This window comes from Drosophila persimilis, unplaced genomic scaffold (assembly GCF_003286085.1).
Source record: "Drosophila persimilis strain 14011-0111.01,24,50 unplaced genomic scaffold, DperRS2 tig00000579-arrow-pilon, whole genome shotgun sequence".
NCBI classification, from domain to species: domain Eukaryota; kingdom Metazoa; phylum Arthropoda; class Insecta; order Diptera; family Drosophilidae; genus Drosophila; species Drosophila persimilis.
In genome coordinates, this window is record NW_020825322.1 from 2,988,935 (window position 1) to 3,013,161 (window position 24,227).

Below are 24,227 nucleotides of genomic sequence, written 5' to 3' on the forward strand. Positions count from 1 at the left end.
GCACGGAAGTAGGATTTGAGAGATCGAAAATCCAAAAAACCTGCGTTTTCAATTTAATTAAAACAATTGGAAATTACTAAATCAAATTTGTGGAAGACACTAAACATACAATTACAGATCGAACGAATTATTTGACTCGTGAGCAAAGCTGGTGATCTGCTGCCTACGATTTTCTGCAGCTGCCGATTGCGGCGGTGGCATACGATTCCGAAAGCTGGTAGGGGCCCTGGAATCAAGTGGGTCGATCGCCAGGACCGATGCGGGCCCCGTATGCTCTTCCATTGATCTCCGACGCTTGGACATGAGAAAACTAAAGAACGATTAAAAATGTAATTCCGTTTCGCTTAATTGTCAAAGACTTACCGGCGTTCGGCCTCTTTTTGCTGTGCCACCTGCAATTTAATTTGACGCATTCGCAGAGTCAGTTTTCTCCGCTCCACGCGCAGCGTCTGTTGCTCATGAAAATGCTTCTGGCATACCAACTGGGCTAGCTCTATGTCCTTGTCTAATTTGTCCATAATCTTCTCCTGTCATGGACAAAAGGCAAGAAATTAAACTGAACTGAAACTAATACATTTTAGGTAATTTTGTAATTAGATAAGTTGTTTACCTTCTTTTCCTTGTACTTATTGAAATTTTTTTGGTTGGTTCGCTGGAATGTTTCTACGAAATCAAGGGCCAAATTCCACGGCTCCGGATGAAACAAGCGCTTCAGATTGTTGGGCATCGAGTTGTTTATTTGCCGGCCGCGCACATTCTTGTGGCAGATGGGGCACGTGTAGATGGGCGCATCGCTGGGCGTGCGTCCTAGGCAGGCTTTCACGCATTTCTCGCAGCTCACATGCTGGCAGGCCAGTAAGAAAAACATGTGCCTCTTGAGGGCAAACTGATCGAAGCAGCGATTGCAGTGTATCCATAGTTTATTGGCATCCGGCTTGGGCGTCGGGGACGATTTGCCAGCATCGTCCGCGCCAACTTTGGACATCATTTTGATCAAATATCGGTGCAAATGTTTTGGGTTTGTTTATTTAATTGTAACTGGACTTCTCCCAGGGTTGGGATACCAGTGTAACAAATTATTCCAGCTATATGGCAACTTCGCTGTGTGTACTAACTTGCGGGCAACTCTGTCAGGATAACGGAACATACAATAACACAAGACTTTTATTTGAATATAAAAAGAAACATGAAACACAATATTTAAAACTATTAGTTAGGTCTGGCGCATCCGCTCAATTGGTTCCCTGGGCCGGATGCGATACCGCTTCGACGAACTGGACGGCGACATGGAATTGTAATACTGATTATCCAGTGTCTGAGTGCGCTTCCGCTTCAAGGGCTGCACATCATCCGTAGCTTGCGTCGAGGTGCGCACAAGAGAGCCTGCTATCGAGGCGCAACGTCTGATTAGGGAGCCAGATGATCCATTGTTCTCCTTGTTATCCTTGTCGCCTCGCAATGTGGCCGGCAGTCGCATCATGGAGCTCATTATGGACCATAGGCGTCCTGTGCCCTGATCCTGCTTCTTATCTTTTCGTGTGGAGGCATTGGTGGGCAAAAAGACCTCTTCATCTTCATCTTCCTCCACCCCAGGACTTTGACCCACTGGCAGGTCCTGGACCCCACTGAAGGCTGCCAGCTTGTAGCAATCTCGCAGCGGCGGACGAGCTCTGAGACGTTCCGGCGGCGGTGAACTGCGATACATGGATGCCACAGACTTCTCCTTCTTGATGGCGGGCGAGAACTCCCCGCTTATCTGGCGCGGTACAATCGGCTGCCTGCGCCGCTCTGGACGCTCCGGTGTGCCAGTATTCGGAGTGTAGAATGTATCCTTACTGTCCTCCTCCCCATTCTGGAAGGCTACTTCCTGGCTCTTGTACGGTGTCTCAAATTTAATTTGCTTCTTATTAATGGCAGCGCCAGTAACTCTGGTGATGGGTGTAATGGGCGGCACATGAACCTCCGCCGACTCCGAGGTGGATCGGATGATCTCCACACTCTCGCAGGAATTGTAAACGGTCGACCCGCTACTCTCCCCAATGCTCGAGGGCATGGTCCTGGTAATGATAATCGACTCTGTGGTCAGTTTTTGGGCCGAGAGCAGATATGGCCTCCTGTAAACATCATGAGGATGCGACAAGGAATTCGTCTCCGAGGAAGAGCTCTCACTTTGAGTTCGTCGAACGACGGGCGAAAGGCGCAGATCTAAAGCAGATGATCCAGCTGCTCCCCCATCGGCCGAGTAGCTATTGTTATCGCTGAGATCGAGACGAACCCGCCGCTGGATAAGGCCGGTCGGGGGAGGAACCAGCATTGCTCCATGCTCGACAAAGGCTTTCTGAATGCTCTTGGACATGACCTGTCGGAGTGGGGTGACAGCGCTTATCTTGTTGCGAGCCCCCACCTTCCAGGCACGCTGCTGCAGCTGCTGCTGGATCGGATTTCCCTCAAGGGCCGGGCTCGGCTCCTCCTGATAGATGCTCGACACGTGTCCCCCATTGGAGGCATTGAAGGTGAGCGGCTCCTTGGGCTTGGCAAACATCGACTCCAACTGGACGGGGGTTGAAGTGGATCGAATTATCTTCCCCTTTTCTACGGTTTCATGCAGGTTTGCCAGCTGACCGATGCTGCGCCTAATCGATGATCCATTACTGATGGATGAGATATTCCTGATGGAGGAGACACTGTCGCCTATCAGTTCGTCGTGGGTGACACGACTCTTGGCCTTCCAGCGCATATTGATCAACGAAATGGGCGTCAAGCCCGGCGAGGTCTGGGTGGAGATGGTGGTGCACATTGGCGCACCCGAAGCGGGTACCATAGCCAGCGCCTGCTTTACAGTCACTTTGGATGATTCCGTATTGGCAGTTAGATCGCTGCCGCTGCCACTGCAGTCCTGTCGCATATCCACGCACTTGCTGAACTCTTGCAGATCGTTGATCTTCGTGTAGTTGCGTAAACACTTGCGACATCGCAGCGGTAGGTGGGCGGTCTCGATGTGCGCCAATAGCTCCGCATAGATTTCCTCACACAGCACAAGGGGCTTGCGCTCGCATATCGGACAGAACACGTAGATAGTAGTCAGTCCCGACTCCATTTTCATTTTATGTTCGACTATGCCGATAGCATTAGCCATAGCAAGCGGCTCTCTCACTGCAATGGCGTGGGTTTTGAACTGATGCTTATTGCGGCATTTACCGCAACAGAATACACGCTGGCAGATGTGACACTTGCCCTGGCAATGAAACAAGACAATCGTATACAAACTCGTGGCGGTCTTTGGTTTAGGTATCATACCTCATCGAACTGCCACATGTTTAAGCCAGTAAAAATAGACATGACATGAAATTAAATAAAGTTTTTTACATCGCTCCTGCGCACACACACACACACGCATGCAGAAAAATTCAACGGTTCTTTGTCGCCTCTATGTTTGCGGTAGTTACAGAGTTGCTACGTATGATAATTATTTGGGAAATAACGCTTTAAGCTAATAGTATTAGTTCATTTATCTACATCGACTACCCTAACTGAATCCAATCGAAAGTCGTATTTCTCATCGTTAAGTCGCAAACATTTATTGCATGTCCCAATGGGAGTAAAATAGTGGTAACTAGGCACTAACTAGATAGCGATAAGCTTAAATTCAAAAATTATATTATGTATATACAAATGACTGCGCCGATATGTAGTTCGATACTTGTGTATATCGAGTTACCTACCGATACTTGACTTAACTCAATAGCTCAGATATCGTGTTTACACTTGCACAAAGTAAAGTTATTGCGTTCAAGATCTAATACGTACGTTTCTAACAAAATTGTATAAACCAAACCAATTATTATCATGGTTGATCCAGTGATCAAATTCGGTAAATCGAGCAAACGCAACCACTAGTGTAAATAGGGTGTTAGGGTGGCTCTTTATTTACCCGTTTTTACGTTATTATTATTATTTTGAAGTACGCACCTAAACTTTAAAAGTTAATTTACAAGTTGAAGGCACACTTTAATTCAAATTAAATCGATTCAGTGGATATGATGATTTGCTGACAGATAAACGTGGATCAAACTGAGTGGGACGCGATGTCGAAAAATGTTGATTACACGACCTCACCTTATGCTCAGTGCTCCATGCGCTGCTGATGTGTTTGAACAGTTTCATGAAATTCACAAAATTCTATGTTCAATAAAAATCTGCTGTCATCAATACAGAAGAAAATAGTTTAGCATAGACAACTAAGCATAGGAAAAGCCATGCTGGACAACGACGCCAGCAACAACAATTGCAATCCACATAAACTGCCACTCGGGGATCTTAAGTTCGCCCTCTCTGGCCAGGATGGCGTCAAGCGGCATGTCCCCGCTCTGGTGAGTGAGAAAATGTCATTTCCTTGCATATTTACTTATAAGGTGTATGGCGTCTTGCAGGATGTGCATTGGGTGAGACGAGAGAAGCCCTTTGGTAGCTACATTTGCCTGATGAGCTCCTATGGCAAGCTCAAGACCGCTGCGGCCCTGGAGGAATGGACATTTACGGCCAACAATTGCCGTCAGGATTTGGAGTTTCTGCTTGGCTTGAGCCAGCATGAGTGAGAATTCGAATTTCAACGTCACTTTACATCCATAACATAGCTAAGAAAATATTCCTGCTGTCTCTGCACAGATTCTGGTCGTATATGGTATACGAAGAGTCGGCCATGGCTGCCATTGTGACATTCCTGCAACGAGCCAATCCATACTACAGACAACCCGATGTCAGTGATAATTCCGCACAGGATAAGGAGATCGCTCAGGCCAATCAACTGTATGCGCAGCTCCTTAGACTCGTTGTGCGTCTGGTGATGCGTCTCTGCACCGCAAAAGAATCGGCCTCCGAATGGATTACCCCTCAGCAGCACAGTAGCCTCCTATATAGCAACTATCTGATCTCTGTGCCGCTTCTGTTCGATCTGGCCATTGCTGTGGGCGACTCCGAGCCGCGAAATGTGGCCCTGCTGAGTCAAATCTTTGACAGCGTTCTGCGTATTCAGCCGGAGTACAAGAAGGACCTGAAGGAGGCAGTGGCCTTCTATGAAAATGCCTTTCTCAGCATGCAGATTCAAGTGGAAAACGAAGGCTGCGAGGGCGCAGGCGGTGGTGTGCCGATTGATGGTGATCTGGAGACGCCCTACGATGATGTGGTGCTGTTTGCCTTAGATTGTGCCTATACGCTGCGAATCTTGCTGCAGCTACGTCCAGAGCTGGTGGAGACCATCGAAGAACTTCGCCTGGTGCAAAGGTGCCAAACATTCCATCTCCCTCTTCCTGTGTGGACTCTGTATCATTCGTCTCTTTCTTATTCGTAGCATTGCCAATTTCTACGATCTGACTGTTCCCATGCTGTACAAGAACATCTATATGGTGAATCCCCAGGCGAATTCCCTGCGCTGGCTGAACGAGACCCGCCAGCAATTCCTTGGCGTGGTTCGTGATGTCATCAGCTCACAGCTGCAAGGCGGACGAGGCCAGCAGTTGGTGGAGCTGCTGCAGGAGTGCCTCTCCGCCCAAACGTTTGTGGTGGACTACCAGCGACAGTATCCGCTCGAGCATGACATGCAAATGCTGCTAAATCGCTGTCCCAATGTGTACGTAAATCTCTCCGACTCAAATCGGTTGAATATACATATAATATATACCATTTTTTACAGGAAGAACTATAAGGTGGACTTTGTGGTATCTGGCTATCAGAAGGCTGTGAGCACTTGCCTCAGTGGCGTCATGGCCGATGAGCTGGACAGTAGCCGGGACGTCTCTTTTGACGGCGACGAAGAGGAGGACTCTACGCCCACCTCGCCACTGCCTCAGGCCACCTCCAATGGGTCAACGCGCGACATTGATCTGGAGGTCAGCGCTGTCCTGGATGTGTTGCCCGATCTGGGCATGGGCTTCATACGTTCCCTCCTCACTCGCTACGAGAACAGCGAGCAGGCGATAGCAGCCATTTTAGATGACAATCTGCCACCGGATCTAGCTGAAATGGATCGGCAGAAGGTATATGTACCACCCGATCCACAAGATAAGCTCCAGAGTCAGACGGGCGTGCGTCACTTCAATGTGTGCGATGGCGATCGCTATGATGTCCTCACGCAGGATAAGCCCGAGTGCATTATCAAGCAAGGCAAGGGTCTGCCTGGTGGTCCACGCAATGCCGAGCAGCTGCTGGACGACAAAACGGATGTGAAAAAGCTGAAGGAGCGCTACCAGCAGTATGCCATGGTCGAAGAGTCGACTCACGATGGCGATGGCGTGGAATACGATGATGAGTACGATGACAGCTACGAGGCCCTCAACGAGGGTCAAGCACCGCCCGTGAGTCTCCTGCGTGCGCGAATGCAGGCGGCCTCGCACTTGGCGTCCTCTCACGCTGCTGCCTACGAGATCCAGGACCAGGAGGAGGATGACGACGATAGCTCCGATAGCAAGTCCGAAAAGGGGACGGTGTCCCGTGGGGGCGCCGACTTCTGTGAGAACCCGGAGGTTATCCGTGCCCGTTACCAACAACGACAAATGGCCAAATATGGCCAGCGGGGATCAAGTGGGGCACAGCAGAGTGCTGCTGTGAGCGGGGCGCCCAAGGGACAAGGCCAGACGCAGCAGACCCAACGCAGCCGCGGCCAAAAGGAGGCGCACAAATCATCGCGTGCCAATCACAATCGCAAGGCAGGAGCTGCCTTTAAGCGCAGCAAAGGTATGATGTCCTAAAGCATAAATAAAAGATTACTATGTGAACGCACAGTTTGTATTTAACATTTGATTGGGCACTTCTTGGAATATTCAAAATGTACAGGACTCGACTTGGACCTTCAGTCAAAGGCGTCCATTGATATGTGTATAATTAGCATTGAAACTAGCTAAGATTAACTATAGGAAAGGAATCATTAAATTATGTGGTTTCTCTGTCCATAAAATTTCGATTTAGAATTTTCATCTTGGCGCTGTGCGAATCCACATTATTGACCAGCAGGTAATTCTCACGAACAAAAGTCTTGAATGGGGTGTTGAACTGATTGGCACGCCAGATTTTCTGTGTGTCAGTGACGCGCCAACGCTCTACGTTCACCTCAAACTGGCAGTAATGACACCGGAGTAGCTCCGCCTCGTTTTCAAACGATACCAGGCCATAGGAGCAACGGGCGCAGAGCGTGCAGGAATATTTATAGCTGGCATCGCAGTCACTATTCAATGCCAGCTCTGGTATCAGGCTCTTTGCTTGGTAGGCCCTGAGGATACACAAGAGATAGGGGATAAACAAGAGAAGCAAGATGAGGCTTGCCAGCCTACCATTTGCGGCAGTTGTCGCCATGTCCTGTCTCACGGTTATAGACAAAGGCCGCCACATGGCACATCTCATGCAGCAGTGGCTTTATAAGCATGCCCGGTTGATTGATGTGCTTCCACAGCAGAATACGTGCAGTGCGGTTGCCTGAAGAGTTGAAACCCAGCTCGCTGCTGCAGGGAGTACTCATGCTGTTTTTCCAATAGATTTTCGCCTGAAGGCCGCAGTGAAAGATGGCATGATTGAACATACTAAATAGGACCTTGGCCAGAGCCACTTTGCACTTCTCAAAGTCACCTTTGCGATAGGGCAAAGCCCGCGGATGGCACATATTGATCGAAGTCTGAGCTGTAAGTGGAAATAAAGTGTTAGTTTTTCTTTCGGACAAACGTATTTAACTAACGATTTAGGGATTCGACGAATCCGTAGAAGAGCGGATGCTGTTCTAGGCAGGCAATGCTTCCATTGTGGCGCCGGCAAATGCTCGCACGCTGTTTATCGCTTGGCAGTCCACTCAGATCGATTTTCTCCTTGAGGAAAGCCGGTGTCTGTGTCTCAATGAAGGTGGAATTCGCCTGGACAATCAGATCGTCATAAAACTTAGCTTGCCTCTCCTGAAGGGTGGGTATATACAGCTTCGATATGTTCAGCATTGACCAGGTGTTGCTGCCTGTCGGTGTGTTGGGCGTAAAAAGGCGTTTGGGTGTCGATAAGGTGGTCGTCTCAGTTAGATGACTCTTGGAGGGCACTGGAAGAGTCTCCTTTTGGGAAGAGTTATCTGGGTCATCGTCAAAGTTGTCCATGGGATTGTAGAGGCGTCGCCGCGGGGCAATAAGTCCCAGGAACTTGTGCAGTTTCGTCTTGAACTCCGGATCATCATCAACCGATAGATCGGCTACGGGGTTGTCCCCCACAATCCCCACAGACTGGCTCAGATCAATATATATTAGACGTCGATCGCTTTTAGGGCTATTGGCTTCGCTGCTGCTGCTGTGCTGATAGGAGAAGCGCCTCTGTTTGCGACCCATCCATTTATGCTCCGTGAGGCTCTGGTCCACGGTATAATCGTCGTCATCATCACTGTCGATCGAAAAACTAATCGACTCGTCTTCCCCCTCCGGCTGCGACGAGGAGTAATCAAATGTGGTATCCAGAACAGTGCGCACGGCGCGTCCACTGCGGGTTACCACTGTCGGATTAGTAGGGGTGCTGGCACGACCCACCGACTGATCTATGAATATAAATCCATCTATATTATATCATTCTTCAGATACCTACTCCCGACTTACATTTTTCTACCGATCCACTGGCGTGTGATTCCCCAGATGTCCCACGTTTTCTTGAAGATCTTTGATCCATGTTGCCCAGACTAGAATCTATTATATTTGTTTTGAAAATTACTACGCCTTGTACATTATTATTTTTGGGGACAATTTTTCTTACTGTTTCGGCTGATTGTCTCTTCAGGTTCTGTCTCTTCGATGAGGATGTTATCCTCTGATGAAGTGCTATTAATCTCGGATAAATGGAAGAAGCTGACCGCGCTCAACGAATCATCCGAATCAACAAAAATAACACTGCTGCTATCTCTGCTAGGTGTCTTTTCGTCGTCACTATTGCCAGCTTCGGCCATTTGGGGCAGTTTGCACGGGAGATCGTCAGTCTTCTGCGACAGAAACTTGTGGAATGAAAGTGCCGTGTAGGGAGGCAAATGAAAAACTTACCATATTATTCTCGGTATCATTCTCGTTTAATTTCAAATTGCTGAGCATATTTGACAAAGAAGTGTTATTCTCTTGATGGAACATGTTTACTTTACTGTTGTCTTGAGAGACTTGCCGGCATCATTCATAGTTAAGTAACAGTGCTGGAAAGGGTGATGTATAGCTATTTATCGATACTTGTGCTAGTCATTTGGCGGGGGTTTTTTTCTATGATATGTATGAGGAACTATGATTCAAATTTGTAGCTCAAAAATCACTACACAACAGGTTTCATTATGAATATATGATATCTTTGTACCAAACTCACGTGTTTTAATAAAGTTTGCAATGGCACCACTAGTTAGTTATTGTTTTAGTCTATTTTATGGCTCTATTGCCATATACCGCGTATTCTAGGTATATTTTGATGTCGAATTTGAAGTGAATAAACCAATTTACCATACATATTAGTAAACAATCGTAGATTTTATTAAAGTTTACTACAATAATAAGCTTAAAAATAATAGTAATTTAGATTAGACCAGACAATGATCAGGCAATCGATAGTTTCCAATGTACTCGGAGGTAAATTAAATCAAATTGAAATCATTTTAATGGGGTCAAGATTGAAAACATCTCAGTCGATATATTTTATCGATAGTACTCATGTATGTTTGTGTTCTCTAGCACTGGCGTTTATTTGTAGTTGCTCTCCCCACTAAAAGACGCCGCCTCCGTATTTTTTATTTAATAAACTTGTTAAATTAACAATTAAAAATGGGTCGCCGTTCCATTAATACCACAAAAAGTGGGAAATATATGAATCCCACAGACCAAGCGCGTAAGTCAGATCAGATTTTTTAGCCAATCGGAAATTGTAACCGCAAACCCCCACAAAATGTTTCAGGCAAGGAGGCACGCAAAAAAGAGTTGAAAAAGAATAAAAAACAGCGGCAAATGGTACGAGCAGCGGTCCTTAAGAACAAAGATCCATCCCAGATCCTCGAGGAGATGGAGAAGATCGATGAGATGGGTAAGTTTCTTTATAGGCATGGTATGCCCCTTGTCAAAATGATGCAGTGGCTCCAATTCTCTCTTGACAGAGTACAATGTGCTGCAGCCGTCGCCACTCAATGAGAAAGTGTTGCGGGACAAGCGTAAGAAGCTAAAGGAGACCTTTGACCGCGTGATGCGACTCTATGTAAGATTTTCCCTTTAAACAGTCCACAAAAAAGCAACACATTTTTGTTCCCTTGCCCCTTGCAGCACAATGACGAGCCGGAGCACTGGGCAGAGCTGAAGCGCAAAGAGGTGGAGTACGAGAAGAAGCGTATGAAAAAGCAGCAATACTACGAGAGCGTCAAGCACGCTCAGAGTGTTCAAATTGATGAGATTCCCTTGCCTGCTCCCGTCACACCGACAACGCCTGGTCCTACTCCAAACGTAGCCCCTGCCGGCACAGGCTTTGGGGTGGGCGTTGGCATGCGTGTTCCACCACCGCCTATCGCCCTGGCCCTTCCTCCATATGCACCAGGCGCACCACCGGGAGTGCCCAAAAACAGCGATGCAATATCCGTTGAAGTCCAGGCAGACAAGCCCAGCGAAGAGGAGGATACGGATTGGCTGGGCGTACCGCCAGGACCCCCGCCAGATTTGTTTGCCATGTCGGAACTAGACTCGGACGCCGAGGGTAATACCGACTACGACGGGGAAGGGGACGAGGAAGAAGAGGAGGATAAGGAGGAAGCGTCAGAGCCAAGCACTCAGAACATTGATGACTTCATGAAGGAAATGGAGCATGTGCACAAACGCAAGCATCGCAAACTCGCTAAGGAGGATGAAGAAGGCGGCTCGCCTGACGAGGAAGACGATGAAGCGAATGAAATGTCCGCGCGCAGCCAAGACAGTGACTCGGACAACAAATCGAACCTCAGCAGCGATAGCGAAGACGACCCCGAAGACGAGGAAGATGAAGATGAGGAGATGTCCGAGCCAGCTGCAAAGCCTGAGCCAGCCAAACCAATTGTGCCTGCCATAACGACTCCCGCCCCGCCCAAAGCTCCCACATTGCCACCCCTTCCGCTGCCGCCAACGTCATCAGTGCCGGCCCCACCACAGGTCCCCCATCTACCGCCAATACACAACATTGGGCCGCCAGCTATAATGTACCGTCCGCCACCCATGCGCCCGCCAAATCCACATTCTGGTCCCGGCTCTGGGTTTGGAATGCGTATGCCACCAGGCCCACCACCGGGATCGCGACCGCCCCATGCTCTCGGGCCCATGCCTCGCATGGGTATACGCATGCCGCCAGGACCGCCGCCTGGTCTGCCACCCCGCATGGCGCATCACAACAAGCAAGGCGGGCCGCCGGCACCTCCTCCGCCGAAGGAATCGGCCAAGGGTGTGACCACCATCACCGCCAAACCACAAATCCGGTAAGCAGAGCGTATAATCGCATATAGATTCTGATTTATATCTCCATTTTTTTATTTATGCCCAGAAATCTAAGTGCGGATGTTACGCGCTTTGTGCCCTCCACGTTACGCGTGAAACGTGACGATCAACGTCGAGCGGCTCGACCCAAACACATTACGGGTGATACCGGCCATGCCCCGTCCGAGTCTCACAGCAAGCCGCCCACCAAAGACGATGCCTACATGCAGTTCATGAACGAAATGCAGGGTCTGCTGTAGCACTCCCCACAATTCCAGGCGGGAGTGTGGGAGAGTCTCTTGGATGCGGCTGTAAATTGAATACATTTTAGTTTTAGATAAATTGAGTCAACCAAAGCAAAAAGTCTTGTTCTCTATCCTAATGGTTTCTAAATTGGTTTGGGGCAAGCCTTAAATCTTATATAGAGATTACTTAAATGTATATTAAACTGGTCTCGCGGTTACCTCAGAAGGTTCCATGCTCTATTCAGATCCAGGACTCTGTCCTGAGCTGTCCTTAAAAAATACCACGTTTTCGTACTCATTACATAATTACTTTTAAGGATCAACAATCCAAAGAAGTTCGACGGAGTTGCACAATACAAATATCTTAAATATCAGAGATAGGAGAATTATAATTATCTAAGTAACTGATCATAAACAGCAGTAGTTCACCAACATTTTGCTTGACTTTTCCGCCTCCTTATGGCGTACACATGTTGCATTCTTTCAGTACATTAAATGGGCTTCATCGAAATAAATTTAAAAGAAAACTATACTAACCGGTATTAGTGCATGATGTTGGGCACAAGCTGGCTATCGCCTCGGGTCCTCCACAAAAGACCTCCAAATGAAAATTAAAAAAAATCGTAATTTCCACGGGCTAATATTTAGTTTTTAATTTACTTTATTTTTGTTGGCACCGGCTTCTTAGTTGGCTCAGGGCGTCCAGACCTCCCGGCCCGACCTCAGTCTGTGTATGCATACATATAGTATGTAATCTTATTATTTCTGTAACTTATGCACTCCGTTTATTCTATTTCCACCTAAAGACCAGTATTCCAGCTGTTTATATACTGCGCATTAAGTTATATCACTCTGTCTCTCTTCCTATCGACGAATTACCATCCAGTCGTTATATCTCGCTCACTCCGCCAGGGGGCGCTACACTGCACGAGGAAGAAGGAGAGGGAGAGCAAATTGCGGATCGATGTTTTTGGGTTTGGGCGTATTTGCGAGCCGTAAAGATAGCAGCCAATTCCGCAGCATATATGTATTGTAGTGTAAGGAGGCAAGATTAAAAAGGAAATAATATGTGGCTGTTTAAAGACTGTTGAACTTTATGTTCGATGGTATATTTCTACCAATTTTGAAGCTATTTTTATTTGATATACTTTTAATCACTCTGGAATATATACATGCTTTAAATTAGAATGGAAGTAGCACACACAAGAAATGTGAGGAAGCAAAAACATATTTACATTGCAGTTTCGGAATTGCAGATGGAAAAAATGTGAGCTGGCGTGGACTTAGGTCATTTGGCTCCATTGGTCTGGACCGATGATCTGGGTGATGATCCTTCGATCGTCTTGGCCGACTTCTTGGCAAACGGTCGCATCTCAATGATGTCCGCCTTGAGGGCCCTAAAGCTTTTGCGCAACGAGTCGGAGACCTTTTTCGTGTAGCTGGTGCCGTTGCTGCACAACGAGAGCTTGTCATCGCCCAGACCACGCCGATCGCCGGCCAGGGGACGCAATTCATCCTCCTGCTGGCCTCCAGCGTCATTCAGGGTATTTCTCAGATACTTCCGATTGAAGTGCAGCTGAGGGGTGCCCCACTTGCGCTCCAGCTCCAGTCCATTGTTCGCGTTGGGATCGTTCTCCGAATCGGGTGTGCCGGCGGCGGCTGTGGGCTCCACCTCCACCTCGCCCATGCCCTCCTTATATGTGCGCGTAATGATCATGTTAGGCGGCACACTCTTGCCATTCACACCCGCATTCTTCGTCTGCTCATAGTCGATGGGGACGGGTAGGCTCTGGCGCGGTGGCTTAGCCCGGCGCGGGGACTTAACCGCCAGCACGCTCACCCGATAGTGCAGCACCTGCTAAAAAGAAGAGATCGTGTCAGTTCAAATGAGGATTCCACTAGATACACACACCTTTTCGGGGTCCACGAAACGCGACAGCTCGTTTAGGGGAATGCTCACGCATGTGCCGTCCATTAGTATATCGCGATCGTACTCGCTGTGGACGGGGAACTTCTGGGTCATGGAGAGGGCCTCGTTGTCCGGCTGGAGCAGGGTCACCTCATAGGCATAGTTATACTTGCTCTCGCGCCGATTCGACGTACAGGTCATGGTGAAGAGGATGCGCTGCTTGTCGTAGATCTCGTAGAAGTTGAACATCTCGTCGTGTGCCTGGAAGACATAGTAGCCCGTGAGGGGCTTACGTCGCACAGCCATGTTCCACACCAGATCCGAGGTGCTCGAGCGGAACAGCTTTTCGGCATGCTGCTCCTCGAGATGCTCCTTCCACTGCACCTCCCTGCCCTGCCACTTGCACTCGCCCCACACCCGACCCATGAAGCACTTCATTGGCTTGTAGATGCACTGCTGCTCATGCCAGGGCAATAGGGCCACCGGCATACGCACCTGGCAGCCACCGGCCGCATGGCTGCATCCGAAGTGGGCCTTGGCACACAGAGCCTCGACGGTCAGGGAGCGTGAATTGGTGAATGATTCCTGCAAAGGAAAGGAAAGATGTGTCAAAAGATCACTCGCTATGCGGCTGTCGATGATGTCAATCTACAGCTATTTCATATTCAGTTTGAAGTGGCTCCCACTGTCATTCCGATCCCCCGAGCCGCCCCGTCCGCCCCGCGTACGTCACTAGATAAGATTTTGGGATACCGATAAGTCAATAACGTGGAACGTCCGCTGACGTCAATTTACCTTGCACAGTGGGCACATGAGCAGAATGCGGGTGCACTGCTCGCAGACACTGTGGCCGCTCTTGCACAGCAAAATGGGAGCCTTCATGGCGCCGGCACAGCCCGGACAGCGCAACTCCTCGATGAGACCCTCATAGTGACGAGCGGACACGGTCGGTGGTGGTTCTGCTGTTGTTGTTGCAGCTGCTGCTGCTCCTCCATTTGTCGTGCCGACTGGCGCCGCTGCTTCGCTGATTGCCGTCTCTGTTAGACTTTGACGCAACAGCGAGGCCTCGGCGGATCCATTGGTCACCGGGCTGTGCCCATCCCCGAAGCCAATGCTTCTGGTGCGACTCAGCATGGGTGGCTTTGGAGGCGGAGACATTGGCGAACGTAGCGTAACCACATTGGGGCTGGGTAGCGTGGCATATTTTACGTTCAGTACGAGACTGTTCGGAGGCTGAGGCTTGCTCGTTTCCGCTTCCATTTCGACTTCTGGCTTCTCCAGTTCCTGCTCCTTCGTCTGCTGGCTGTCCTCGTCTTTGGAGTCTTTCTTCTCTGAAGATGTGGTCTCCTCACTAATAGTACTGTTCAGAAAGATGCGGCGCTGTTCGTTGATCTGCTCGATGGTCTTTAGCTGGCCAAGAATCTTTAGCTCCTCGCCATTATAACAGCTGGAGGAGTCGCCGCCGGCTATAGGAGTTGTCGCCTCTAGTCCATTGCTGGCCACAGATGCAATTTTTTGCTCACTGCTGATGGTGCTCATGGTGACTATAGATATATTGTGTAATCACGGCCAGTTGCTCCAGCACAGTGTGTGTGCTATTTGTGTTGGCTGGCTGACTGGCCCGCCCGTCTTCTTCTGGTAATGGTTCGGTTCAGGTTTCGTATCTTATCAGAGAGACGCCTAACTAAACTAACTTCGCTGGCAATCGATTTGGATTTTTGATATACCCACAAGTAGTATACCCGCACATATCAAATGCACGACGACAACCCATTTGCCTTTCTTCCAATTTTGTATTTCGGCCTGGCTCTGGTCTTCCCTCTTTGGTTCTGTTGCCGTTGCCGTTGTCGTTGGCGTCTTGTTTCAATTATCTTTCGGCCACTACTGTGGCACGCCTTCCAGCCAAATTGAAATGCTTGTGAATCTGAATTATTGGCCATTGGCGCGGCTTCCTCTGCGTTTTGCGCCCTTTCGAATGTCCGTCTGTTTGGGCTCTCGTAATGTGGCTTGAATGCCGCAGCCATCAATGTCAAGGTGTTGACGTGTTTTGGGGTTGTTATTGTTATATATGTCTGTGCATGTAATTTCTCTAAGCCCCACCAATCCCAGTGCCGTGGAAAGCCCAGGCCAGGCCGTGCCAAATCAAAGGAACAAGACAAAAGCAACAAAAATACGATTCTTCGATCGATAGGCCATGACCCCTGACTGACTGTCAATCGGCTGGTGTCAGACATATCGAATGGGCTTTCGCTTCAAATGATTTTAATTAAATACAGATAATTGCATACCGTAATTGTTTCTGTCAGTTAGCGCCAAAAGTTTGATTTCGATAGATCATAGATAATCGAAATCTTCTGGAATGCCTGCGGTTAAATCTTTCATTGGAGAACTTAAGGCCTAAAGTTGGATGTTACTGCTTTTTATATTCACAAAAACTGGCAGCAGACAAGTTTTCCTTAAGTTTGTGGGCCAAATATTACAACTCGTTATTATCGATTGTCAATCGATGATTTATATGTGTATATCGAACTAGTTTTCGTTCTTCTATGGAGTACGTTAAATTTTTAATTAATATTTTTTGATCCTGTCCTGATGTGTGATGTCCATAGTTTATAGTACTCTATATTTAATTATACCAAAAGAAGACCTATTATGACTTTTCCCAATAAAACTAATCTAAGCAATGATAACAGAATAAATTAATATTTATGAGGATTTTATACAGTAAACTTCTGGGGCAACAAATAGTTTTATAGATATATTTTAACACCAGTTGACCAACTTGGAGAATTAAAAAAAAGCGTACGAATGGTTCCCGCAGATACACTATGGAAGATTAGACAAGCCCACGACTATTCCGCGGCCATGCACGCGTCTCTCATGCACAGACCATAGACCATACACTACAGACGTTTCCTATTTACATATGAAATCTTATCTAGACGTGGCACTGGCACTAAGGCAATCAACTATTTAGCTAAATCGTGTAATAAAAGAATTACAATACAGTCAGCTGAACAGCTGACGGACGACGCCGTACTACAGCCAACTACGGTGGACTATCGTCAATGTGACGGTGAAGGTTAAATGGCCGGGGCGGCAATGGCATTGGCATTCAGTCGTCCAGTAAATTGCGGTGCGCGCGCAAGCCAGGGCGGCAGCATCCATTCCATTCCATCTGCCGGTTAGCGTTAAAGGCCGCTTGCCGCATTCTTCATATAGCCATGGCTCCACCACGTCACATACTCGAACTCAGCCAGAAGGAGCAGCGTCAATTCATTGACTCCTTTGACATGGTCATCAGCGACTGCGACGGCGTTGTCTGGATGCTGGTGGGCTGGATACCGGGCACTGGGGCTGCCGTCAATGCCTTAAAATCGGCCGGCAAGCAAATAAAGTTTGTTTCGAACAACAGCTTTCGCACCGATGAACAGTACATGGCCAAGTTCAAGCATATTGGAGCTAACAATGTCCATGACGATGACGTTGTGCATCCCGTCAAGACGATTGTGCGTTATCTAAAGAAGCACAGGCCTGGGCAGCGTGTCTACTCCCTCATGTCGTTGGAAGCCAACGAGACGTTGCGTAAGCAAGGCATCGACTTTGAGTCGCTGGTGAGGATGGGTGCTGGAGGGTGCGATTTTTCGTGGTGGAGTAAATTATTGATTGACTTTCCTTGCAGCAAGTCAAAGAACATCTAACAGCTGCCTCGCTGGTAGATCATTTAAGCATTGACAAGCCTGTGGGCGCTGTGCTATTCGACATCCACCTGGACATGTCCTACGTGGAGCTGGCTAAGGCCATTAGGCATCTGCAGCAGAACGAGGACTGCCAGCTGATAGCGGGAGGAAGCGATGTCATCATGCCCCTCGCTGAAAACCTCAATGTGGCTGGATTCTTTGACTTCTTGGAGCATGTGAAGCGCTATACGCAGCGCGAGGCCACCTTCCTGGGCAAGCCATCGCCCATTTTGGGGGAGATGTTCGCTGAAATGTTTGAGATCACAGACCCCAAACGTTGCATCTTTATTGGTGACACCCTGGTGCAAGACGTCCAGTTCGGTAAATCGTGCGGCTATCAGTCACTGCTCGTCCTGAGCGGCTGCCTCACCAAAGAGGATATGTTCAATGCTCCCGTTGACGCACAGCCAGACTATTATGCCGACAGCCTGGCAGACTTTACGCAATTGCTCCAGAATATACAAGAATAGATAATTAGGGGTGTCCTTTATTGGTCGAGTGTGTGTGGCAAACAGAGTGTAAAACGATTTCAAATCTCCAAGTCCTCGGGATGATACAGTTCCGTGAGAAGACGATACACGTACGAGGGGGCGTGGCCACCGCTAACAGGTTATATTAAATACAATTGATTCATTTACTTGTTGAATAATAAATGTTGAACTAATTTACTTACGTATTGGATATGAATAACGTGACCAACTCAGGTGGCACATAGTCGAACATGGGGCTGTAGACCTTGGTCTCGCGGGCCGGTATTGAATCGTATGGGATCACATCCTCAGCACAGCCGACCATATTGAAGGCATCCTGTTCGCACAGATGCAGTGGCGACAGTTTGTACATGGGCGCGAGGACAATCACAGGCACGGAATAGTGCTTGGCGGCTAGAGCTACCGTATAGGCACCGCAGGCAGCTCTTAGGCCACCGTTGGCCAGAACACTGTGTGTGCCAATGATGACCTTGTTGACGCGCGACATCATGGCAAAAATGGCCGCATCTGGGATGACAATAATCTCCACATTCTTCTCCGCAGCCAAGCTGGTAGCCAGATTGTGACCCTGCAAAAGAAGAGAAGATCAATTGCTGATCTCCTTGCAGAGGAGATTAGAGTTTAACTCACACGACAGGCGGGCGCACATTCCGCCACAATGATGGTAAGGAACTGACGCTTCTTAATGGCTCGCTTAAGGAAATTCTCCACGCTGCGCGAGTGTCCCAGCGTAAGTATGATCTCCGACGAGTGTATGTGCTCTTCAGCCTGGACGCAGATGTTCTCAGAGCTGGTCTCAAGCTCCGTTTCCACCTCCTGCAGATGATCCAGCAGGGCCTCGCGCAGCCCCTGCTGTGGCACCGAATAGTCAACGCTCACATTACTCTCGCTGGTCTGGGTGACCAGTTTGTGGAGCGACAGCGAGGCCTGTGAGTCATCTGTAAAGTGCTGGACCTTGGCATGCAGCAGATCGAACTCCTCGCGTGTGAGTTTCAAGATGCGACGTGCTATGTTCGAGGTAACAGTCTCCTGTGGCAGGGCCGCCTGCAAGATTCGGCATTGGGCCCGCACAATCTGCATCAGGGCACTGCAATGGTACATATATTCATTGAGAGTCTCACATAGCTATAGGCAGCCATACTTACTCGGCATTCTTCCAGCTCTTGCTGATGATTATGTATTTGAAGATGTCTAATGTCTTGTTGGTTATGCCGAAGGAGCCCTCCACCAACCTGCAAAGAGGAAATGGCAGCTGCTGTACTTGAACCATGCGTTTATTGCTCACTTACCCCACTTTGATGGCATGGATTAGCTGGGTGACCTCTTTCAGTGGCTGTTCCCGCATTTTGACCCCAAGCGTATTACAAATTACCGTCAAAATAATAAAATTTGGTAAACAGACGTATTACCACGTATGTTATCGATACCATACCCTGTGAGACAGGTATGACAGGTATCAGCTATAAATAGCTGTGCGCTCTGCAAGAAGTGGGTCCAAACCAAACCAGCACAAGCTGAACAAATAAAAATATACATATGGTATTTCATGGTATTTTGTATTATAACACACACATAGTAATTTTAACTGTAAACTTTGAGAATTTGCATCAATTTACATTAAACAGTTTGTGGACAAGCTAGTTAATTTGATTGATTTCTTCATTGAAGATTTAGCTTTTTTTATTGCGTACGAATACCGCTGAATGGCCAACACGGCAGCATACACTGCTCCGTCAGCTGTGCAATCGGTTATCGGGGAAGAGAGGCCGCCGCAGCCAGCGCAGCAGCAACACAACAATAACAATTACAACAACCACACAGCAGCAATGCCCAACGATAAAAACTTGCCCTGGCCGCGAGAATGGGCAGCTCTGAAGCTTCAAATTGTTGTTTACGTGTCTTCTTCCCAAAGCTGAGGACGCTACCACATTGACCCGACGCACGGTTCGGTGGCAGTAAGACTGGCAGAAAAAACGAAAAGAAATTTCCTCTAGACCCCGGGTTTTGAATCCGGATCGATCTCAGTGTTTGCTCGCGGTGTTGATTTATCTGGCTGCTGGCTCTGTGTTCTATTCTATTCTATTCTATTCAATTCTATTCTGTATTCTGTTTGCTCCGACTCTATTCTTGCGTCTACCGGTCTACCCTATCATATATTTTTGTTTGCTCTCTCTCGCATAAGTAAACCGTTTCCGAAATAACCATGAATATCCATAGTGAGTAATATACATATGTTTAGTTGGATCCGAACTCTTCATAATTAATGTCACAATGCTGTTGCCCGCTCCCATTTCTTATCGTACAGTGAACACGAACACTCTGAAGTACATCAGTCTCCTAACGTTAACGCTGCAGAATGCGATCTTGGGCCTCAGCATGCGCTATGCCCGGACCAGACCCGGCGACATTTTCCTGAGTTCAACGGGTGAGTTGCTGTTGCCCAGCATGGAATGTTGGCAAAGCATTTACGTTGGCAATTCCACGCAAGCAACAGCAGATCAGCAGAGGCGCTGGAAGTGAACAAGAGTTTGGCATGGGGAGCTCTAGAGGAAGCGCTTGATAAGAAACCACCGACGTACTTCCGCTTGTGTAACGCACACACTGCTGCGCATTCATCATCATTCGAATCGTTCTATTTTGGTCATAAATAAGAATTCATTAGCCTGTTTCTTTATCTCTATTGTCGACTTGATTGTTTACATTTTATCGCTCCTCTCTTCTAGCTGTTCTAATGGCCGAGTTTGCCAAGCTGATAACATGCCTGTTTCTGGTATTCAATGAGGAGGGCAAGGATGCCCAGAAGTTTGTGCGTTCGCTGCACAGGACAATCATTGCCAATCCCGTGGACACGCTCAAGGTGTGCGTACCCTCGCTGGTATACATTGTGCAGAACAATCTGCTGTATGTGTCGGCCTCGCATTTGGATGCGGCCACGTACCAGGTCACATATCAACTAAAGATCCTCACCACGGCCATGTTTGCCGTGGTCATCCTACGCCGTAAGCTGCTCACCACGCAGTGGGGTGCCCTGCTCCTGCTGGTCATGGGCATTGTCTTGGTTCAACTCGCCCAGACTGTCACGAGTCCGAGCGGCAGCAGTGACTCCTCCCCCTCGTCGTCGTCAACTGGCGGCGGTGCAGCATCGTCGTTGAGTGCGATACCCGAACAGAATCGGATGTTAGGATTGTGGTCCGCCTTGGGTGCCTGCTTCCTGTCCGGTTTTGCGGGCATTTACTTCGAGAAGATTCTTAAGGGAGCCGAGATCTCCGTGTGGATGAGAAACGTGCAGCTCAGTCTGCTGAGCATACCATTTGGCCTGCTCACGTGCTTTGTTAACGACGCCAGTCGCATCTTCGAGCATGGTTTCTTCCATGGTTACGATTTCTTTGTGTGGTATCTGGTGCTGCTGCAGGCCGGCGGCGGCCTCATCGTGGCCGTTGTGGTCAAGTATGCGGACAACATTCTGAAGGGTTTCGCCACATCCCTGGCCATCATCATATCCTGCGTGGCCTCCATCTACATCTTTGATTTTAATCTCACCCTGCAGTTCAGCTTTGGCGCTGCCTTAGTCATCGCCTCGATCTTTATGTACGGCTACGATCCGTCCCGATCTGCTCCCAAGTCAACGGCACAGACGACGGGCGATGAAGAGAAGCTGCTGCCGCGCGTCTGAAATGATCTGGATCGCCCCCCCAACAGTATTTGTCCCAAGAGCCCAGAGTTGGGCCGTGTAATGCTTACATTTGATGTACTTTGATATTCCCACTACTCTGTATGCGTGTGTGCATGTGTTTGTTCTTTGTGTGTGTTTTATTTAGTAATTATGGATTATATGAGAATCCACATTGCCCCTGGAGTCACACAACTCACTCCAATTATGTACTATACTTATCATTTTGTTTGAAATTAAAGGAAACAAAGAAACTCAAGAAATAATTTCTTTATTCAACATTTAATCGATCTTAGGTGCGATTAATCTATGGGGAATGCTTTTAAATCATATATTTTAATGTATTTCATTCGTTGTATACATACTTTTATAGTTCCTGGAGAGGTACATTTCATTCGGTTTATTATATTTAAATACATTTTCCATTAAGGTTTCAGACTGCCGGGAGGGGAATTTGAGTTACATTTCCTTCAGGGTTCGCCGTATACATTTTCCAAATTCCTGGAGAAGTACATACCTTTTCTTGAATTGAATTTAAAGTAAATTAAATCTTCTTTAGGGTACATGCAGCAACGAGTAGGAAAATTGTCTACTTCTGACTAGAGAAGGGCTGTGTAATCATTCGACCACCAGTGATTTCGTTTAAGTTGAAAAAAAAAATAAAAATAATATAAGCGTTCATTTCACTAATAATTGGTGAGCTTTCGCGTTCGCTTCGGCTCACACAGAACAGAGAGTATTCTAATAATAGTAATAGTTACGGTCCGAAAAAAAAAAACAAACTTCTTAAGACTTTAAATATAAAATATAATCCTTAGGGAAGCTAATCTAGGTAGATGACCAGCCCAGGGCCACATTGTTGGTGTGTGACTGGAGGCCAAGGATAATCTGAAAGACGCGCAGAGCCGGTCCAAGTTTAAAGCCAAAACCATTTATCACATCCTCGCGCGTGAGCAGCAACAGCGAGGCGCCATCCACGTCCTGATGTTTAAATGCTTCAGCCTCATCCGGATAGAAACGGGCCAGATATTTGACAACCTGCTCAACAGTCCAGGTGCTCACCGGACTTTGGTCGTCTCCCATCTTGGGCCCTGCATCCTTTAAGGGTTCTGGAGCCGCCTGAATACTGACAGGAGCGACTTCATCTTCATCGCTGGCAGTGGGCACCGCCGCCTCCTCCAATGGCTGCTGGTCCATGCGCTCCAGCGGCATCGGTGACTCTTCTTTTGGTTTTTCTTGCTGGCCTCCTTCTTCGGGCTTCTTTTCTAGCCCTTTTTCATCCAACTTTTCCGGCAGATCTTCGTCCGGCTTTAGGACCACCTCTTCCTTGGGCTTTTTATTGGTCCCCTCTACTGTAAGAGCTTCCTTTGACTCTTCATTTTCCTCCATAGACATGCGCTTTTCCTCGTATTCGATTTTCTCCTTTTTTATATTCGGCTCCCCCTTTTCTTGTTCCTTTGGGTCATCATTCTTGGTGAATGGTTCTGTGGCAACTGTGGCGGCGACTCTGTCTTCTGTTTTTAACCTTTCCTTCGATTCCTGAGCGGTTTTGCCCTGCTTGACTGGCGGCGACTTCTCCTGACCAGCGGGATCCGACTGGGCACGCTTTTTGCGTCCCGGATATGATTTGCGTCGAGACTGTTCACTGGCCGAATGGTCGTTATTATTGTTCGTGCCAAACTCACAGCCGTGGCATTTCCATTGGCGCTCGCTGAGATCGGAACCGTCCAAGGGCGGATCATGGCAATTGCGGTGGAAAGAATACACGCACACAGAGCAGATGGCCAGATCTGTGCCCTTGATGCCGCAAATGCGGCAGTGGCGGCATGACGCGCACTTGTACTTTTTGCGAGCAACGGCCAGGATATCAAATGTGATGGTGAGGCAGGAAAAGTGCCCTGGAAAAACACATAAACCAATATATGGGATGAAAATGAGCATGGAGTTGAAAGAGGTTGGGTGGACTGGGGATTTAGGGGTAAGGTACATACATTTGTGCTGGCAACTCTTGCATGCGAGATAATTGCTCTTGTGGCCAGAACCACGCTTTACTTCCATTTTGCCGCACTTTTCGCATATATCAAACTGACGCAGTGGCTGCCCGGACTCCAAATCTTGCAAAGCACTAGTGGCGGATAGTTCTGTCTTGGGATTGGGCACAGCCACCGCCGCAGGCGGTGTAACTGGCACTGGTGGTACCACGGCCGATGCCGGCAATGGCGACGCTTGCACATTGCTATTCGCTGGCGTTGAGTTGCGGGGCCCACGCGAGATATAATTATCAGATGGATCGTAAACTTGCTTGGGTTTCTATAAGGTGTTGAATGCAAATAAAATGCAAAGCTTGTCAGTACGGGGGATTCTGGCAAATCGGCGGGAAATGTAACCTACCTTGACGCGTCCTGTGGTGCGAACGGCAGTCGATGCTGAGACGGTGCCTACCGTTGCAGCAGCATCGTTGCTGTTGCTGCCAGTGCTTGAATTCAAGTTGTTAGTGGCACTGGCGAACTCGTCTTTGTCCTCGTCCTTGGTACGCTTCATCTTAGGCCAGCAAATTGCTTAAAAAGGAGGCAGACTATACGAAAATGTTGTTACTTGCGCGCCTGTGTGACCTATCGATAAGTATATATGGTCCGACCCTCAGAAATATACCGAAACATACCGTCTCATTTAAAAAATATACCGTAAATATACTGACGAATTCAAGTTCTATTTT

At 48.1% G+C, this 24,227-nt stretch overlaps 10 protein-coding genes and 1 long non-coding RNA gene across 15 annotated transcripts; 4 read left to right on the forward strand and 7 right to left on the reverse strand.

The window, feature by feature from the left end:
- Window positions 1-9: 9 nt before the first annotated feature.
- Window positions 10-1,000, reverse strand: LOC6598581 (RING finger protein vilya). Its single transcript, XM_002023608.2, has 3 exons — window positions 611-1,000; window positions 364-527; window positions 10-310 (listed from the first exon to the last, which is right to left on the reverse strand). Exons 1-3 carry the CDS (start codon window positions 986-988, stop codon window positions 112-114), a joined length of 741 nt encoding a protein of 246 aa, XP_002023644.1. The 5' UTR covers window positions 989-1,000; the 3' UTR covers window positions 10-111.
- A 146-nt stretch (window positions 1,001-1,146) lies between these two features.
- Window positions 1,147-3,378, reverse strand: LOC6598580 (mitosis initiation protein fs(1)Ya). Its single transcript, XM_026990430.1, has 2 exons — window positions 3,298-3,378; window positions 1,147-3,235 (listed from the first exon to the last, which is right to left on the reverse strand). The coding sequence occupies exons 1-2, from the start codon at window positions 3,337-3,339 to the stop codon at window positions 1,214-1,216; spliced, it is 2,064 nt and encodes a 687-aa protein (XP_026846231.1). The 5' UTR covers window positions 3,340-3,378; the 3' UTR covers window positions 1,147-1,213.
- Window positions 3,379-4,077: 699 nt separating this feature from the next.
- LOC6598579 (activating signal cointegrator 1 complex subunit 2) lies at window positions 4,078-6,774 on the forward strand. The gene is made up of 5 exons (XM_002023606.2): window positions 4,078-4,370; window positions 4,431-4,591; window positions 4,666-5,280; window positions 5,348-5,626; window positions 5,690-6,774. The coding sequence occupies exons 1-5, from the start codon at window positions 4,257-4,259 to the stop codon at window positions 6,741-6,743; spliced, it is 2,223 nt and encodes a 740-aa protein (XP_002023642.1). The 5' UTR covers window positions 4,078-4,256; the 3' UTR covers window positions 6,744-6,774.
- LOC6598578 lies at window positions 6,767-9,124 on the reverse strand. Of its 2 annotated transcripts, none has more exons than XM_026990353.1 (6): window positions 9,042-9,124; window positions 8,761-8,980; window positions 8,607-8,693; window positions 7,721-8,548; window positions 7,323-7,665; window positions 6,767-7,261 (listed from the first exon to the last, which is right to left on the reverse strand). In XM_026990353.1, exons 1-6 carry the CDS (start codon window positions 9,087-9,089, stop codon window positions 6,925-6,927), a joined length of 1,863 nt encoding a protein of 620 aa, XP_026846154.1. In that variant the 5' UTR covers window positions 9,090-9,124; the 3' UTR covers window positions 6,767-6,924. The 2 variants fall into 2 exon arrangements, with proteins under 2 accessions (XP_026846154.1, XP_002023641.2); XM_002023605.2 differs by having other exon boundaries at window positions 8,761-8,983.
- A 648-nt stretch (window positions 9,125-9,772) lies between these two features.
- On the forward strand, window positions 9,773-11,739 carry LOC6598577 (WW domain-binding protein 11). The gene is made up of 5 exons (XM_002023604.2): window positions 9,773-9,861; window positions 9,928-10,053; window positions 10,124-10,221; window positions 10,287-11,458; window positions 11,524-11,739. Exons 1-5 carry the CDS (start codon window positions 9,798-9,800, stop codon window positions 11,714-11,716), a joined length of 1,653 nt encoding a protein of 550 aa, XP_002023640.2. The 5' UTR covers window positions 9,773-9,797; the 3' UTR covers window positions 11,717-11,739.
- A 3-nt stretch (window positions 11,740-11,742) lies between these two features.
- LOC113566129 lies at window positions 11,743-12,495 on the reverse strand. 3 transcript variants are annotated; one of them, XR_003408954.1, is made up of 4 exons: window positions 12,362-12,492; window positions 12,239-12,299; window positions 11,921-12,064; window positions 11,745-11,765 (listed from the first exon to the last, which is right to left on the reverse strand). It is a non-coding gene; the product is annotated as an uncharacterized LOC113566129 (long non-coding RNA). The 3 variants fall into 3 exon arrangements; XR_003408955.1 differs by lacking the exon at window positions 11,921-12,064 and having other exon boundaries at window positions 11,743-11,765; window positions 12,362-12,495; XR_003408953.1 differs by lacking the exon at window positions 11,745-11,765 and having other exon boundaries at window positions 11,782-12,064; window positions 12,362-12,494.
- A 323-nt stretch (window positions 12,496-12,818) lies between these two features.
- Window positions 12,819-15,520, reverse strand: LOC6598576. Of its 2 annotated transcripts, none has more exons than XM_026990354.1 (3): window positions 14,406-15,520; window positions 13,614-14,195; window positions 12,819-13,559 (listed from the first exon to the last, which is right to left on the reverse strand). In XM_026990354.1, exons 1-3 carry the CDS (start codon window positions 15,147-15,149, stop codon window positions 12,990-12,992), a joined length of 1,896 nt encoding a protein of 631 aa, XP_026846155.1. In that variant the 5' UTR covers window positions 15,150-15,520; the 3' UTR covers window positions 12,819-12,989. The 2 variants fall into 2 exon arrangements, with proteins under 2 accessions (XP_026846155.1, XP_002023639.2); XM_002023603.2 differs by having other exon boundaries at window positions 12,820-13,556; window positions 14,406-15,519.
- Window positions 15,521-16,744: 1,224 nt separating this feature from the next.
- On the forward strand, window positions 16,745-18,015 carry LOC6598575 (phosphoglycolate phosphatase 2). The gene is made up of 2 exons (XM_002023602.2): window positions 16,745-17,224; window positions 17,293-18,015. The coding sequence occupies exons 1-2, from the start codon at window positions 16,835-16,837 to the stop codon at window positions 17,818-17,820; spliced, it is 918 nt and encodes a 305-aa protein (XP_002023638.1). The 5' UTR covers window positions 16,745-16,834; the 3' UTR covers window positions 17,821-18,015.
- LOC6598574 (translation initiation factor eIF-2B subunit beta) lies at window positions 17,810-19,248 on the reverse strand. The gene is made up of 5 exons (XM_002023601.2): window positions 19,131-19,248; window positions 18,987-19,073; window positions 18,472-18,928; window positions 18,024-18,409; window positions 17,810-17,952 (listed from the first exon to the last, which is right to left on the reverse strand). Exons 1-5 carry the CDS (start codon window positions 19,184-19,186, stop codon window positions 17,880-17,882), a joined length of 1,059 nt encoding a protein of 352 aa, XP_002023637.1. The 5' UTR covers window positions 19,187-19,248; the 3' UTR covers window positions 17,810-17,879.
- Window positions 19,249-19,626: 378 nt separating this feature from the next.
- Window positions 19,627-21,762, forward strand: LOC6598573 (UDP-N-acetylglucosamine transporter). The gene is made up of 3 exons (XM_002023600.2): window positions 19,627-20,057; window positions 20,147-20,266; window positions 20,565-21,762. Exons 1-3 carry the CDS (start codon window positions 20,045-20,047, stop codon window positions 21,512-21,514), a joined length of 1,083 nt encoding a protein of 360 aa, XP_002023636.1. The 5' UTR covers window positions 19,627-20,044; the 3' UTR covers window positions 21,515-21,762.
- A 66-nt stretch (window positions 21,763-21,828) lies between these two features.
- Window positions 21,829-24,102, reverse strand: LOC6598572 (histone-lysine N-methyltransferase 2D). The gene is made up of 3 exons (XM_002023599.2): window positions 23,903-24,102; window positions 23,503-23,821; window positions 21,829-23,409 (listed from the first exon to the last, which is right to left on the reverse strand). The coding sequence occupies exons 1-3, from the start codon at window positions 24,050-24,052 to the stop codon at window positions 22,340-22,342; spliced, it is 1,539 nt and encodes a 512-aa protein (XP_002023635.1). The 5' UTR covers window positions 24,053-24,102; the 3' UTR covers window positions 21,829-22,339.
- Window positions 24,103-24,227: the final 125 nt, after the last annotated feature.